The 16,221-nt window shown below is 43.0% G+C and overlaps 1 protein-coding gene across 2 annotated transcripts in view; it reads left to right on the top strand.

Annotated features, from left to right (window-relative positions):
* Positions 1-16,221, top strand: part of CACNA1I (calcium voltage-gated channel subunit alpha1 I) — a 3,871,666-nt gene that overhangs the window by 2,731,319 nt on the left and 1,124,126 nt on the right. For both annotated transcript variants that reach the window (XM_073592660.1, XM_073592661.1), the window contains 2 exons: positions 1,669-1,802; positions 15,961-16,031. In XM_073592660.1, the coding sequence (XP_073448761.1) occupies positions 1,669-1,802; positions 15,961-16,031 (205 nt within the window). The remainder of the gene's footprint in view (positions 1-1,668; positions 1,803-15,960; positions 16,032-16,221) is intronic.

Below are 16,221 nucleotides of genomic sequence, written 5' to 3'. Positions count from 1 at the left end.
GCACCCTTAACCACTTGCCGCCCGCCATATAGCAGAATTATGGCGGCAAAGTGGTTTCAATACCCTGACTGGGTGTCATATGACATCCTCAGGATATTAAGCCGCTGCGCACCCCCGTGGGGCGCGCATCGCGGAGATCGTTGTTGCAGTTTGTCAGTCTGACACACCGCAACTCCGATCTAGATAAAGAGTCTCTGACGGAGACTCTTTACCATGTGATCAGCTGTATCCAATCACGGCTGATCACGATGTATATAGGAAGAGGCAGTGATCGGCTTTTCCTCACTCACGTCTGACAGACTCGAGTAGAGGAGAGCCGATCAACTGCTCTCCTGACGGGGGGTCTGTGCTGATTGTTTATGCTCCCCCTCGGATCCTACCCAACACCACCATCATGCTGCCCAGGACCACCAGGATGGCCATTCACACTGGACCACCAGGTATGCCCCCCCTAGACCCCCAGGGAAATACTAATCTGTGCCCAGGCAGCTGCCAATCAATGCCCAGGCAGCTGCCAGTGCCCACTCACAATGCCTACCACTGCCAGTGCCACCAGGGATGCCTATTAGTGCCTCATATCAGTGCCACCCATAAGAACCCATCTTTGCAGCCTTTCAGTGCCCATCAGTGTCGCCTATCAGTGCCCATCAGTGCCGTCTATCAATGCCCATCAGTGCTGAATATCAGTGCCACCCATCAGTGCCGCCTACCAGTGCCCATCAGTGCCGCATATCAGTGCCCATCGTCAGTGCTCGCTCATTGGTGCCACCTTATCAGTGCCTGTCAGTGCCACCTTATCAGTACCTGTCATTGCCGCCTTATCAGTGCCCATCAGTGAAAGAGAAAACTTACTTATTTACAAAAATTTATAACAGAAACAAAAGCAAAACTTTTATTTTTTTCAAAATTTTCGATGTTTTTTTATTTGTTTAGGGAAAAAATAAAAACCGCAGAGGTGATCAAATACCACCAAAAGAAAGCTCTATTTGTGGGAACAAAATGATAAAAATTTAGTTTGGGTACAGTGTTGTATGACCGCGCAATTGTCATTCAAACTGCGACAGCACTGAAAGCTGAAAATTGGTCTGGGCAGGAAGGTGTATAAGTGCCCTGTATTGAAGTGGTTAATCATTGCATTTGTGTAAGCAGCATTAGGAAGACTGAAAAGTGTCTGGAGTTTTCCTTGTAAAACAATAAATTATTTATTATTTAATCATTGACATCTACAGTGGGTATTTGGTCCTCTTGCAGCCCTAGCACTGGTTTGTCATGCTTAGCTTGAATGCGTGAGGTTTCCGTTTTTTACTACCTCCACATACTGCACCATTGCTTTTAATCTTTTATGTAAACCATTTTCTTTGTCAGGTTAATTCCTATATTTTTGGAGGGGATAGGATGGTGCTATAAACTGTGAAAACTGTGATGTGGTTATGGTGCATACTGTTTTTGCACTTGGCTGAACAGATGGTCTGCAGAAAATTCTAAGCCTGTGACACAAATGTTTTGCCATGTAATATTAGATATGAGGGGGGTGGTACAATTTCACATAAGGAATCATTTTTTTATCAAAGGGACAGACAAATATTTGAGGTATATACACTTTTTACAGTTTCCTTAGTTTATCCTAACATTTAAAGTATAATGTTGTTTGTTTGTTTCTGTATATAGGTGGAACCAGCTGGATCTGGCCATTGTGCTCCTTTCTGTAATGGGAATCACTTTGGAAGAAATAGAAATAAATGCTGCTTTGCCTATCAATCCCACCATTATCCGCATTATGAGAGTGCTACGCATCACTAGAGGTAACAAAAACTATGATAAACTGTCTAGAGAAAAAAACAACTTCACATTTCTCATAGCAGCCAGTCGCTGTACCCAATTCAGCTACAACCATTTTTTTTTCTTGGTAGAGTAGGGAAAATTAAGACATCTGTCAGGTATCAGGAATCAAGAGTGGTAGTGTCACCGGGATGGGGATTATGGGAGGAGTCAGATGTGTGTCAGATGTGTGTGGACTGTGGAGAGGAGACTACAGAATAAAACCAGAGCCACCAACCTGGGGCCGTCTAACTGAGACCTGCATGGTGCACCTGGGAGGAGGTCAGTGACAGCGCCGTCAGGCCAGTCTGAGGGGGGGTCACTGATGTAAGGGGGGAGTGAATACAATAATGTAAGGGGGCACTGATATAAAGGTTTCCCCTTACCTTAGTGTATTCACTCTGCAGAAGGTGGTCTCTGGTCACCAGAGTCTTTCCATCCCCATCAGAGTTCCCGGCATTCCCCTTTACATCAGAGTCTGCAGGATTCCCCCTTACAGTGCAAGGGAACTCAGATGTAAAGGAAAAGGCTGAAGAGCATGATCTAAGGAGGAACTCTGATGTAAGGGGTGCTCTGATCACCAGAGACCACCTTATATCAGAGTCCACTGCATTCCTATTTACGTCAGAGTTCCCACTTACATCCGGGTTTGCAGCATTGCCCTTTACATCAGTGTTCCCCTTTACATCAGGGTTTGCAGAGTTCCCCATTGCACTGTAAAATTAAAAGGCATGGAGGCCCAGAGCATGTCCAGGGAACACAGAAGATACATGGGTTAGATTAGAAGGGACAGAGGCCCAGAGACATGTCCAGAGTACACAGAGAATACATGGGTTAGATTAGAAGGGGTGGAGGCCCAGAGACATGTCCAGAGAATACAGAGGATACATGGGTTAGATTAGGACGGATGGAGGCCCAGAGATATGTCCAGAGCATACAGAGGATACATGGGATAGATTAGAAGGGATGGAGGCTCAAAGACATGTCCAGGGTACACAGAGGAGGCCTCCATCCCTTCTAATCTAACTCATGTGTCCTCTGTGTACTCTGGACATGTCTCTGGGCCTCTATCCCTTCTAATCTATCCCATGTATGAGGCCCAGAGACATGTCCAGGGTACACAGAGGAGGCCTCCATCCCTTCTAATCTAACTCATGTGTCCTCTGTGTACTCTGGACATGTCTCTGGGCCTCTATCCCTTCTAATCTATCCCATGTATGAGGCCCAGAGACATGTCCAGGGTACACAGAGGAGGCCTCCATCCCTTCTAATCTAACTCATGTGTCCTATGTGTACTCTGGACATGTCTCTGGGCCTCCATCCCTTCTAATCTATGGTCTCGCTCACCATGACCAAGTCTGCAGGTCCCTGATTCATGATCGCCTGGGCTCCCTCCAGCAGCACGGATGGGCGAGGAGCATATCCCCAGGGAGCACAGCTACGGCTTGACATGCTCTATCTACAGCACACTTTTCAAAAGAACAAAGAGTACACAGAGATAAGAATAGACACAGCTCTTCTGACGGGCTTTCTTATATTATCAAGTAAACATGTTAGATTGCAAGCTCTTGGGCACAGGATTATAGTTACATAGTAGGTGAGGTTGAAAAAAGACACAAGTCCATCAAGTCCAACCTATGTGTGTGATTATGTGTCAGTATTACATTATATATCCCTGTATGTTGCGGTCATTCAGGTGCTTATCTAATAGTTTCTTGAAGCTATCAATGCTCCCCGCTGAGACCACCGCCTGTGGAAGGGAATTCCACATCCTTACCACTCTTACAGTAAAGAACCCTCTACGTAGTTTAAGGTTAAACCTCTTTTCTTATAATTTTAATGAGTAGCCGCGAGTCTTGTTAAACTCTCTTCTGCAAAAAAAGTTTTATCCCTATTGTGGGATCACTAGTACGGTATTTGTATATTGAAATCATATCCCCTCTCAAGCGTCTCTTCTCCAGAGAGAATAAGTTCAGTGCTCGCAACCTTTCCTCATAACTAAGATCCTCCAGACCCTTTATTAGCTTTGTTGCCCTTCTTTGTACTCGCTCCATTTCCAGTACATCCTTCCTGAGGACTGGTGCCCAGAACGGGACAGCATACTCCAGGTGCGGCCGGACCAGAGTCTTGTAGAGCGGGAGAATTATCGCTTTATCTCTGGAGTTGATCCCCTTTTTAATGCATGCCAATATTCTGTTTGCTTTGTTAGCAGCAGCTTGGTATTGCAAGCTATTGCTGAGCCTATCATCTACTAGGACCCCCAGGTCCTTTTCCATCCTAGATTCCCCCAGAGGTTCTCCCCCCAGTGTATAGATTACATTCATATTTTTGCCACCCAAATGCATTATTTTACATTTTTCTACATTGAACCTCATTTGCCATGTAGTTGCCCACCCCATTAATTTGTTCAGATCTTTTTGCAAGGTTTCCACATCCTGCGGAGAAGTTATTGCCCTGCTTAGCTTAGTATCGTCTGTAAATACAGAGATTGAACTGTTTATCCCATCCTCCAGGTCGTTTATGAACATATTAAATAGGATTGGGCCCAGCACAGAACCCTGGGGAACCCCACTACCCACCCCTGACCATTCTGAGTACTCCCCATTTATCACCACCCTCTGAACTCGCCCTTGTAGTCAGTTTTCAATCCATGTACTCGCCCTATGATCCATGCCAATGGACCTTATTTTGTACAGTAAAAGTTTATGGGGAACTGTGTCAAATGCTTTTGCAAAATCCAGATACACCACATCTACGGGCCTTCCTTTATCTAGATGGCAACTCACCTCCTCATAGAAGGTCAATAGATTGGTTTGGCAAGAACGATTCTTCATGAATCCATGCTGATTACTGCTAATGATACCGTTCTTATTACTAAAATCTTGTATATAGTCCCTTATCATCCCCTCCAAGAGTTTACATACTATTGATGTTAGGCTAACTGGTCTGTAATTCCCAGGGATGTATTTTGGGCCCTTTTTAAATATTGGTGCTACACTGGCTTTTCTCCAATCAGCTGGTACCATTCCAGTCAGTAGACTATCTGTAAAAATTAGGAACAACGGTCTGGCAATCACTTGACTGAGTTCCCTAAGTACCCTCGGATGCAAGCCATCTGGTCCCGGTGATTTATTAATGTTAAGTTTCTCAAGTCTATTTTTAATTCTGTCCTCTGTTAACCATGGAAGTGCTTCCTGTGTTGTGTCATGAGGATAAACACTGCAGTTTTGGTTACTGAAGCCCCCCGATTCACTCATGAAGAGGGGAAGAATAAATTCAATACCTTCGCCATCTCCCCATCCTTTGTAACCAGATGTCCTTTCTCATTCTTTATGGGGCCAATATGGTCTGTCCTCCCTTTTTTACTGTTTACATACTTAAAGAATTTCTTGGGATTTTTTTTTCTCTCCTCCGCTATATGTCTTTCATGTTCTATCTTAGCTGTCCTAATTGCACCCTTACATTTCTTGTTGCATTCTTTATAAAGACTGAATGCTGATGATGATCCCTCAACCTTGTATTTTTTGAAGGCCTTCTCCTTTGCTTTTATATGCATTTTTACATTGGAGTTAAGCCATCCAGGAGTTTTGTTCGCTCTTTTAAATTTATTACCCAATGGGATACATTGGCTAATGCCCTTTTTTAATATGCACTTAAAGCAAACCCATCTCTCCTCCGTATTCTTTGTTCCTAATATTTTATCCCAATTTATGCCTTTTAGCAAGGATTGTAGTTTAGGGAAGTTGGCTCTTTTGAAATTCAGTGTCTTTGTATTCCCTTTATGTTTCCTATTTGTGTGATTTATACTGAAACTAATTGACCTGTGATCGCTGTTACCTAAATTGCCCCGTATTTCCACATCCGTGATCAGGTCTGTATTGTTGGTAATCAGTAGATCCAGTAATGTTTTATTTCTAGTTGGTGCGTCTACCATCTGACCCATAAAATTGTCCTGCAAGACATTAAGGAACTGGCGAGCCTTAAATGAATGCACGGTACCCTCCGCCTAGTCTATGTCTGGATAATTAAAATCCCCCATTATGATAACACTTCCCATTCTTGCTGCTAATCCAGATTGTGATAGGAGATCTGTCTCCACTTCCTCCCTCAGGTTAGGGGGCCTATAGCATACTCCCAGTATTATTTTCCCCTTAGCTTCATCCCTTTGGAGCTCTACCCATAAGGATTCCACCTCCTCTCTAGCTCCCTCAGTGATGTCATCTCTCACATTCACTTGTACATTATTCTTGATATATAGGCATACCCCTCCCCCTTTTTTACCCTCTCTATCCTTGCGGTAAAGGGTATACTCTTGAATGTTTGTCAGCCAATCATGAGAGCTGTTGAACCAGGTCTCTGAAATTCCCACAAAATCCAAATCCTCCTCGTACAACAGTATCTCTAGTTCACCCATCTTGTGCGCCATGCTCCTGGCACTGGTGAACATTCCACATAGTTTAGACCGGTCGCATATTGTCCCCGTATTGGGTGTTTCGAGATTGCAACTAGGACTTGCTACTATACTCACCTTGTGTTTTTGTGCTTTGGTTAACCTACCACTAATGCCCCCAATACTACCCTCTGGAATATCTTCCGCGCTGGCTATCTCTGGACCCTCCCCCCCATCGCCTAGTTTAAAAACCCCTCTAACTTTTTTGCCATCTTCATTCCCAGCAGATTTGCACCCTCCTCATTTAGGTGCAGTCCGTCCCTTCTATAGTACCGGTTACCGACTTAGAAGTCGGCCCAGTCCTCCAGGAACCCAAACCCCCTCCTTACTACACCAGCTCTTCAGCCACTTGTTTACTTCCCTAATCTCCCTCTGCCTTTCTGGTGTGGCTCAATGTACCGGTAGTATTCCTGAGAATACTACCTTGGAGGTCCTTTTCCTCAATTTAGCCCCTAAGTCCCTAAAATCATTCTTTAGGACACTCCATCTGCCTCTGACTTTGTGATTGGTGCCAACGTACACCATGACAGCTGGGTCTTTCTCAGCCCCTCCCAGTAATCTGTCCACAAGATCCATGATGTGCCGAACCCGATCGCCCGGTAGACAATATACTGTTCGGCGCTTCAGGTCTTGGTTACAGATTGCCCTCTCTGTCCTTCTAAGAATTGAGTCCCCTACCACCAGAATCTGTCTTTCCTTTCCCTTTGCTGCCCCCCCACTCCCAGAGTTCTTCCCCCGGCAGCTAGATGAGTCCCTCAGCTCCAGCAGTGCTGCTCCCTGACTGGTTTCACCAATGTCACTCAATGGAGCGTACTTATTGGGATGCTCCAGTCGTGGATCGGCCTCCCTGGCACTTCCCCTTCTACCCTTCCTGACTGTCACCCATCTACTCTTTGCTAGTGCCTGCACCTCTTTGTCTACACCCGCCTCTGTGCTGGCCCCTGCCGGCACCTGCCATGTACGTTCCTGGCTCTCCTTTAGTATGGGGGGACTTCTCAGTGCTGACAGTTGCTTCCCCAGATTCAGAACCTGGGCTTTCAGGGAAACAATGTGCTTACATTTTGCACAGCAGTATTCGCCTTCGATCGGATGATCAAGGAACGCATACATGCAGCAAGATGTACAAAGAGTCACCTCTCCACACCCGCCGGGCATCGTACCTATTAAATTTAGTGAGGATTGGAGATTTTACCCTGTTCAAATTACCTAACAGCTAGCTTCCTGGCACTAATACTCAAGACAATACACAGGTACTCAAGACAATACACAGGTACACAACAAAATACACAGGTACTCACAGACCTACGTGCACTCGCAATACACAAGTATACAGTACACAATACACAAGTACTAACGATCCACACACACTGCAACAGACAACACTCAGTTACTTACACTACACAGGTACTATGACCCCTGTTATAACCTCCTGTTTTGAACTCTGGTTTTTAACTCACCACTTAGACCAGTTCCACTTACACAGAGTTCCAACAGCCTCACAATGAGCAGCAATGAGCAGATTCATTTACACAAACACAGCAGTTCACGGGGTCCACCCCCCTCTCAAAGCAGAGACATAGGCCCCTCCCACTGGCACTCTCTCAATCCGAGCTCCACTGACACAAAGCCCTGCTATGCACGGGGCCCACCCCCCTCTCCAGAGCAGCCTAGGGGAGTGTTAGTGGCGGGGCTGGACGCACTGCTCCCGCTGACACGCCCCACTCGTCTATAATTTTTCTGGACCAGAAAACAGTGTGCGCATGTGCGATAAAGCCACGCAAACAGCTGTTTTGTAGGCTCTAAAATTTTCCTGGAAAACCTGCCTGCGCATGCGCAGTGAAGCCACGCAAATCCCTGTTTACCTCTGTAGCCTCACCGGAAGTGACGCGGTCGAGACTTTTCACAGGTCGAGGATTTTTTTATTACACCGGTCTTTCCAGCGACGAGAACAAGCACACCAGCTCCAGCCTGTGTCCTTGGTCCTCATTGGATAGATTCATAGCAGCAGGAACCATTGGCTCCCACTGCTGTCAATCAAATCCAATGATGTGGGAGCCAGGGGGCGGGGCCGAGTCCTGCTGTCCGTGTCAATGGACGCAGCAACAGGACACTGGAGCGCACCCAGACAAGTGCCCTGAGGGAGGCACTTGAGAAGAGGAGGAGCAAGGAGGGCCGCTGAGGGACCCCAGAAGAGGAGGATTGGGGTCACTCTGTGCAAAAACAACTGCACAGAGGAGGTAAGTATGACATTTTTGTTTTTTTTAAAACGAACATTTACCTACCCTTTAAGAATTTCCAAAAAGTACAGTTCAGGTAGAAAAAAAACCCCATAAATGTCTATTTCTGACAATATATCAAATCAAACAGGGTACATAGGCACAACACTCAGAGTATAAATGTAACCATAGGTAGAAATAATCTCCATATAAACAACATAGCTTTCAAGACTATGACATAAATAGGTAAAATGTGTAATAACAACCAGTCATGTTCAGGAAAGTAACTATTGGAAATCTCTGTGTACAGGGTAGACAGAAAACCCAATAAATACCTCCTAAGACGTTTTTAGGAAATGTTGACAGTATCATCAGATTAGGTAAGTAATGCAACCAACTATCACAGAAAATGAATAAAAGGGTATTGGGTACAGAAAAGTGAGAAGGAATAAAAAAGGAAAAAGACAAAGACAAAAAAAAGGGGGGGGGGGCAGGAATTACCCATGGGAGGCTCACGGAAACATATGAAATCTCAAACTTAAACTGCAACAAAGGCTCCAAAATATTGGAAATGAGTCCACACTGTCAGTTCAAGCCATTTAACAAGCCAATTCGGCCAAGGAGGGTGCCTTGATGCTACTAACTATTGAAGGGACCTCCACATTTTAACCACTCTTAACAATAAAAAAAACCTTCGCAGTTTAAGAGAACAGCTTCTTATCCAACTTCATTGTGTACCAGCATGTGTTCTTTGGAGATTAAACATTTTTCTCTCAATGCTACAGTCACAATTAAAAGATTTGTGTATTGCGATCAATCTCTTCTTAAGTACTTCTTCTCTAGGTAGAATATGTTTACTTTTTGTAGTTGTTCCCCTATTACTGAAGTCCTCCTTCCCCTTGTTTTTTTTGTTAGTTTTTTTCGCCCTTTTCTGGATCTCTCCAATTCAAGGATATCCCTCCTGAGGATGGGTGAAAAAACTGAACTACTCAAGATGTGACCTAACAGGGTTTTTTAAAGTGGTCAAATTATTGCTTTATCTCCTTACATAAAATACTCTTTTTATTGCATGATAGTAGTCTGCTATGAGTCTTTTGATTGCATGCTATTGCTAAGTCAATGATCTACAAGGACCTCCATATCCTTTTCCATCCTCCTCATTCTCCTGACTTGGTGACACTGGGTAGTCAGGGAGCTTATTGGAATTTTGAAGCCTCCTTTAAAAATAAGAGGGAGCCCAGATACCACCCCCTATGTAAATGAGTAGGGGTACATAGTACATAGTAAATAGTACCCCTACTCATTCACAAAAAAAAAAAAAAGTGTAACCTAGACATTGATGCCCAAAGTTTGATAAGTCCATTATCAAAAAAAATCCCCATTATCAAAAAAAAGCCCCCAAAAATATCCCTTATTGTACATCCATCATTAATCACATTGTCCAGCAATGAAGATCCACATCAATCACGATGCCTGGCTACTGCCAACTCCCAGAGAAAAAAAAATATGCTGCCGGACACATTCATTTTTCATCCTTGGAATGACAAGTCCAGTGAATGACAGCTGTTATATACAAGGGGTGGGGTCATCCGGGTGATATCACTGACCATATATGACATGACCTCAGACAATTTGCGGGAATTTTATTTATTTATTTATTTTTTATAAAGGACTTGTCAAAGATTTGGGTGTCTTTATTTCTAGGTTGCAATTTTTTCTTGTGATTCATGGGGGTTGGTATCTGGGTGCTCTCTTACTGTTAAAGGGGAATTCCAGATTCCAATAAGCCTCCACGACCACCAATCAGGGTTGTGGGGATGACGTCATTGTCCTCATCAACATAGGGAACAAGGTGCTTTGCAATGGGGGTCTCCATTAGCAAGGTATCCCTGCATTTTGAGGGCATGTGATCTGGTATGGTTTAGTAGGTGGGCCTCAAGCTCCCCCTTTACCTTTCCTGGCCAGTCAGGCTGCACACTCAGATTAAAGGTCTGGTATGGATTTTTAGGGGAACCTCCATTTTTACTATTTTGCATGGGGTACCTCAGCCATGTAAGTGAATGGGGCCGATGGTGTAACTGATTATTAATGACTGCACCCACTGGTGTCATTAAAGAGGAGCTCCAGTCTCCCCCCAAAAAATTAAAAGTCAGCAGCTACAAATACTGTAGCACACAGGTGTCAAACTGGCGGCCCTCCAGCTGTTGCGGAACTACAATTCTCATGAGGCATTGCAAAGCTGACAGTTACAAGCATGAATCCCATAGGCAGAGGCATGATGGGACTTGTAGTTCTGCAACAGATGAAGGGCCACCAGTTTGACACCCCCGCTGTAGCTGCTGATTTTTAATATGACACTTAGCTGTTCAGGGATCCAGCAATGTCCTCACCCAAGCTGATTCTTCAATGGGCTTCAGGTCCAGGCACCGGCACCTTAACTAAGAGAAAACAGCTGTGAAGCTGCAGCCTTCTGGGACCTGTAATGTGTCCCAGAAGGCTGCAGGTGATGGGGGAGTGAACTTCTGCTCAGGTCACCTAGTCTTTGATTCAAACTTATGATTACACTAAAACCTTGATCTTCTTTTCCATTTTTTTTTCTTTGACCTGAATGGACACGGAGGTAGGCGGATCTAAATGCGCACAAGTCAATTCATATATGGACTCCTGTAGACCTACATGGAGCTTTCAATCGGGTCTGCATAAAAAACTGACAGGTAGACCTGATTGCAAAGCTTGGATGAAAAAATTCTCAAAGGGGAGTGGTTTGGGGGTGGTAAAAATGCAGCTTGGCTGTATGTTTTTACTGTCCCTTCCCCCAACACACATGTAAAGTAGCATCTCACTGTGTGCTCATGGTCATCATCAATATGATGATCAGAGCACAGCAGGTGCTGGTATGGCTCTGTCAGTGTAACATGCTGTTGGGTGCTGACTTTGCTATGGCTGTGCTGTGTTATAGTCTGTAACACACAGTATAGCCATATATTAAGAAAGTCAGCACCCAACAACATGTTACACCTGGACATCCACAAGGCATTTGACAGTGTGTCTTAGAGATATGTGTCTCTCCTTTTATAGCGTTATGGATTTCAGGGAGAATTCTTACAGGCCTATCAAGCTCTATACCAGAACCCCAGGACGTGGGTTAAAATCCTGGATTGTAGCTCTGAATTTTTCCAGTTCGTTAGGGGCACTAGGCAGGGGTGTCCACTGTCCCCACCGATTCTGGCTATTGAACCCCTAGCCATAGCAATATTGCAACATCCAGATATTTCAGGCTATAACAAAGCCTTCTCGACTTATAAATTCTGCATGTATGCAGGCGATGTGCTACTATTTCTTACCAACCCCATGGTCACGCTGCCTAATCTTCTTCAAACCCTTTCATTATTTGCCAATATTTCGGGCCTTTTGTTGAATGTGTCAAAATCTATTGCTCTCCTTGTGGTGTTTGCCCCTGCCGAGCTGGAAAATCTAAAGAGATCTTTTTCCTTCACATGGGCTAAATCGTCCCTTTCTTATTTGGGTATAAAACTCCCGGAGATAACAATTTATTATTTGACATTAATGTACCTCCTATGATTACTAATCTAAAACAGTTACTTAAAACCTGGTCATCCTAGAGAATCTCCTTCCTCGGGAGAATAACGGCAATCAAGATGACCATCCTCCCTAAATTGTTATACTTATTTTGGGCCCTTCCTATTATGATATCTAAACCCTCACTCCTTAAACTCCAAGCATACTTTAATAGATTCATTTGGAATGACAAACCCCCAAGATTTTCTAGGGAGGTGCTGTATCGTTCCAATCGACTAGGTGGTCTGGGAGTCGCTCAAGTGTGGCTGTATTATATTGCCAGCAGATTCACACAACTGGCCCAATTGAATATCAAAAATTCACGTGTTCAATGGGTTAGATTTGAACAAGAATCGATCGTCCCGTTCGACCTTCCGGGACTACTGTGGTCTTCTAAATTCCATGCCTTAGAATTGAGTTCTCGGAACCTGGTGGTAGCTCATTCACTGAAACTGTGAGATCTTTATAAATCGAAATTAGCACTAATTCGAACCCCCCCCAAGTGCCTCCTTTCTGGGTGATCCAGCCTTTGGTAATCCGGATGCTTATCAGTGGTGGATAACCCAAGGTTTGACCACATTGAAAGATTTTCAGCAGGACTCAAACTTTGTTTCATTCTCCCAGTTGCAGTTGTAAAAATATCCCAGCAAGGGAATACTATCATTATCTCCAAATCCGTCATTTTTATCAGACACACTACTCAGTAATCCTCTCGGATTCGCACACCTCTTTTGAATCCATATGCCAGACTGCCCCTAGACAGAAGGGTTTGATCTCAGGGCTTTATAAGTCAATGGAGACTGTAGGTGACAGCTCCAAATTAAGACACATGGCTGTTTGGGAGTGTGAGTTAAATTTGGTGTTTGATTTGCAGGACTGGGAATCAAACTGGCAGAATATGCGTAAGTGCATTAAATCCCTTACCATATGGGAAACAGCGATTAAAATGTTTTACCCGCTGGTACTATACCCCCTCATGTTTACATACAACTTACCCGCAGGCCTCCTCATCTTGTTTTCGGGGCTGTGCTCTCCCGGGTTCCTTTTTACACATGTTCTGGGAATGTGAAGCTCTGCAACCTACTTGGAGAAGGGTTCTAGAGTTCATAGATAAGCTGGTAGGGAGGCAAGTAGCTCTAATGCACATTCACTGTCTTTTATTTGGGAAAATCCAAGATATTTTGAAACACCTAATGAAACTCATACACACTATTTGTATCGCACTGCAATGGGCAATCGCCCTTAACTGGAAGTCCAATACAGTCCCATTTACACAAGTGATCTCTCGTGTTGATCAGATAATGTTGACGGAAAAAATATTTCATACACTGCATGACTCAATCCCTACCTTTGACGCTAAGTGGAACCCATGGTTCATTTATTGTCATCAAGAATGACCCGAGTTAATGTTTTCTTTACTATTTTGTTGGATTTACTGATTCTGGTTATAGTTTTGTTTTGTATATCATAACTGAGATAAGATCATATCCTACCAAGGATGTACTCTATAAAGATATGGAAGTTATGCTCCCAATTTTAAACGCTAATTGGACACTCCGGAGTTGCCCTGTGCTAAAATCTTTCTAGCTAAACCAAGTATAAAGTACCAAAAAACAATTTTTTCAGTAATACCAGTGATTTCCTGAATGTAAGCAATGCCTTGCTTGGAATCTCTGTTCTAAAGAAAACCTGATACATGAGGTTTTTTATCTGCCTCTTTGGAAAGCCTTACAGGGGCAGTCAGCGGTCTGATATAGCACGTTCCTAGCAAGCAATGTATGGGTTCCTTAAAGCTTGCACCTTGGAACATGACACAGATTGACAATTATTGTTTGAGGGATTAGGCCCACTTAATTTTGGCTAAACTTGAGCAGGCGAGTTCCTGAAGTCAGCCCTAGAATGCTGTGAAGAAAATGTTTTCATATTCTTTTTTTATTTATTTTGTACCATATGTGATGTATAAAAAAATGTGCTGTGTCTGTCCTCATATCATAGTAGTTGCAGTATGTGGTGGTCAATGCTGGTGATCATGTTTCTTCCTACTAAATTCCCATTGCATAATATAAATCAAGGTTACAGTCATTTCATGGAACACACAAGGCCTTAGCTCTAAACAAAGAAGGGCCCATGTGTTTGACTACATAAGAGAACATATCCCTCAAATTCTTTCTCCAAGATACAAACCTAATATGTTGTTAGATGCTTTCATGCTACATATTCCTGCCATTTGAGGAATGGTGTTTATTTTGATATACTAAAATCTAGAATTTAAATACTTACAGACACCTTTTGATTCTAAAGACCACTATATCTTCATATACTTACACAAAACACTACTCTTACTGGCAGTGGTGTGTCTTCTTCCACATGTCCCCCATTCAGTATTTACTGAAACTAAACATAAGTATTTACAGTTCCTTATATGCCCCTATATGACTTTAATTTAGATTGATTAAGACCTTTCCAATAAGAAACTGTCTTTTTTGCTGCTTGGTGTAAGCATATATTTTCACAGTTATGTGGCATCAGAATAATCCTGTTTTTTTCTGCCAATCCAAAAAAAATAGAGCATTATCCAACATTGATATTGCATTCTCCAGCATTAATAACCCGCCATGGGTTGTTGAAATAAGAAATTTGCTTTAGTCATTGTCTGATCATTCCCCTCAAACTATACTTAAAGTGAATGTAAACCCTCACACATATACCCAGTGAAGTGAACAGCCTTAGATGATACACAGGGATGAAACAAATCTCCCTACATAAGTTTTACATGCATATCTGCTGTCTTCAGGGTTATATATTCTTTAGAAACTGCATATTGTGTTAGAGATTTTCTCTTCCTGGTCAGCATTGGCAGTGGATTCTTGACATACAGACAAGACAGCTGATTGGAGGAAAGGCACACACCCCCCTCCACATAGGCAAAGGAAGGAAGGAATGTGCAGAGCTGTGTTGGGACAAGACAAGCTATCTGCTAATCTATGTATAGCAACCTCCCACAACACAAATTTCAGGCTGGTTTTATCTTGGTTAATGGAGAACTTGTCAGAAGTTATCATGCTAACAATAGAGTAACAAAACAGCAGAAAGACACAGGACTTAGTGCTTTAGAGAGAGATAACAAAACACTACAGATATATGTGCTTAGGTCAAATTTCATGAATCAGGTTAACATCAACTTTAAACTATATAAATATAAATGAGATTCTATGCTTGGGTATAAAATCTACTAAAAATATACAGCTACCAGCACATAAATTCTGATACCAAATATATATACAATAAAACAAAAAAAGTGAAAACACCATATATTGTGAAATTTTTACAGTGATTCAATATTTGTCATACAGGCGGTCCCCGGGTTACAAATAAGATAGGGTCTGTTGGTTTGTTCTTAAGTTGAATTTGTATGCAAGATGGAACAGCTACATTTTTTAAGTGTAGCTCCAGCCCAAAAAATATTTTTTATATTTTTGGGATAGCATAGGGGAGGATTAACACCCCTGTAACATTTGTTTTGCTGTCTGTGTCCCTGTTCAAAAGAGGTCACCTCATTCTCTGTCCCTGTGACAATTGGATTTTGAAAATTTTGGGTTGTTGTCGAAACCAGGATTGGTGATAAAGCTTCAGTAGAAACACCTTTTTCCCATCATAACTCTTACAGCAGTGAATTTCCCTTCCTATGGGTAGATTTCCTCACTTCCTGTTTTCTCCCTCCGTTTGTAAGTAGGAGTTGTTTGTAAGTTGGATGTTTGTAACCCAGGGACCGCCTGTATTTGAAAAGCAAATTTTCTTTCAAATATTTTTTCATTTATTTTAGCATTTTCTTTCAAAGTACTGTTAAATCACACGTATTGTAACACTGTGTTCTCTTTAATTGTCTTCGATTTACAGTGCTGAAGCTGCTGAAAATGGCAACAGGCATGAGGGCATTACTGGACACTGTCGTACAAGCACTGCCTCAGGTAATGAGAAACCTGATTTCCCTGGCAGGGTTATAATGTCATTAAGATCCGTTGTGGTCATTGAAGCTGTAGACAGAAGAGAGATAATTGCACACTGTGCTTGTTCATAAAGCTGGCCATACAAAAATACAAATATTAAACCAGGTCCTGAAAAAATACACTTGACTGGTGGCCCTGTCAACCCCTTTCA

Source organism: Aquarana catesbeiana, linkage group LG07 (assembly GCF_042186555.1).
Source record: "Aquarana catesbeiana isolate 2022-GZ linkage group LG07, ASM4218655v1, whole genome shotgun sequence".
Classification (NCBI taxonomy): Eukaryota; Metazoa; Chordata; class Amphibia; order Anura; family Ranidae; genus Aquarana; species Aquarana catesbeiana.
Note: the sequence above shows the minus strand (reverse complement) of the source record. Positions and strands in the feature narration are given on the sequence as shown.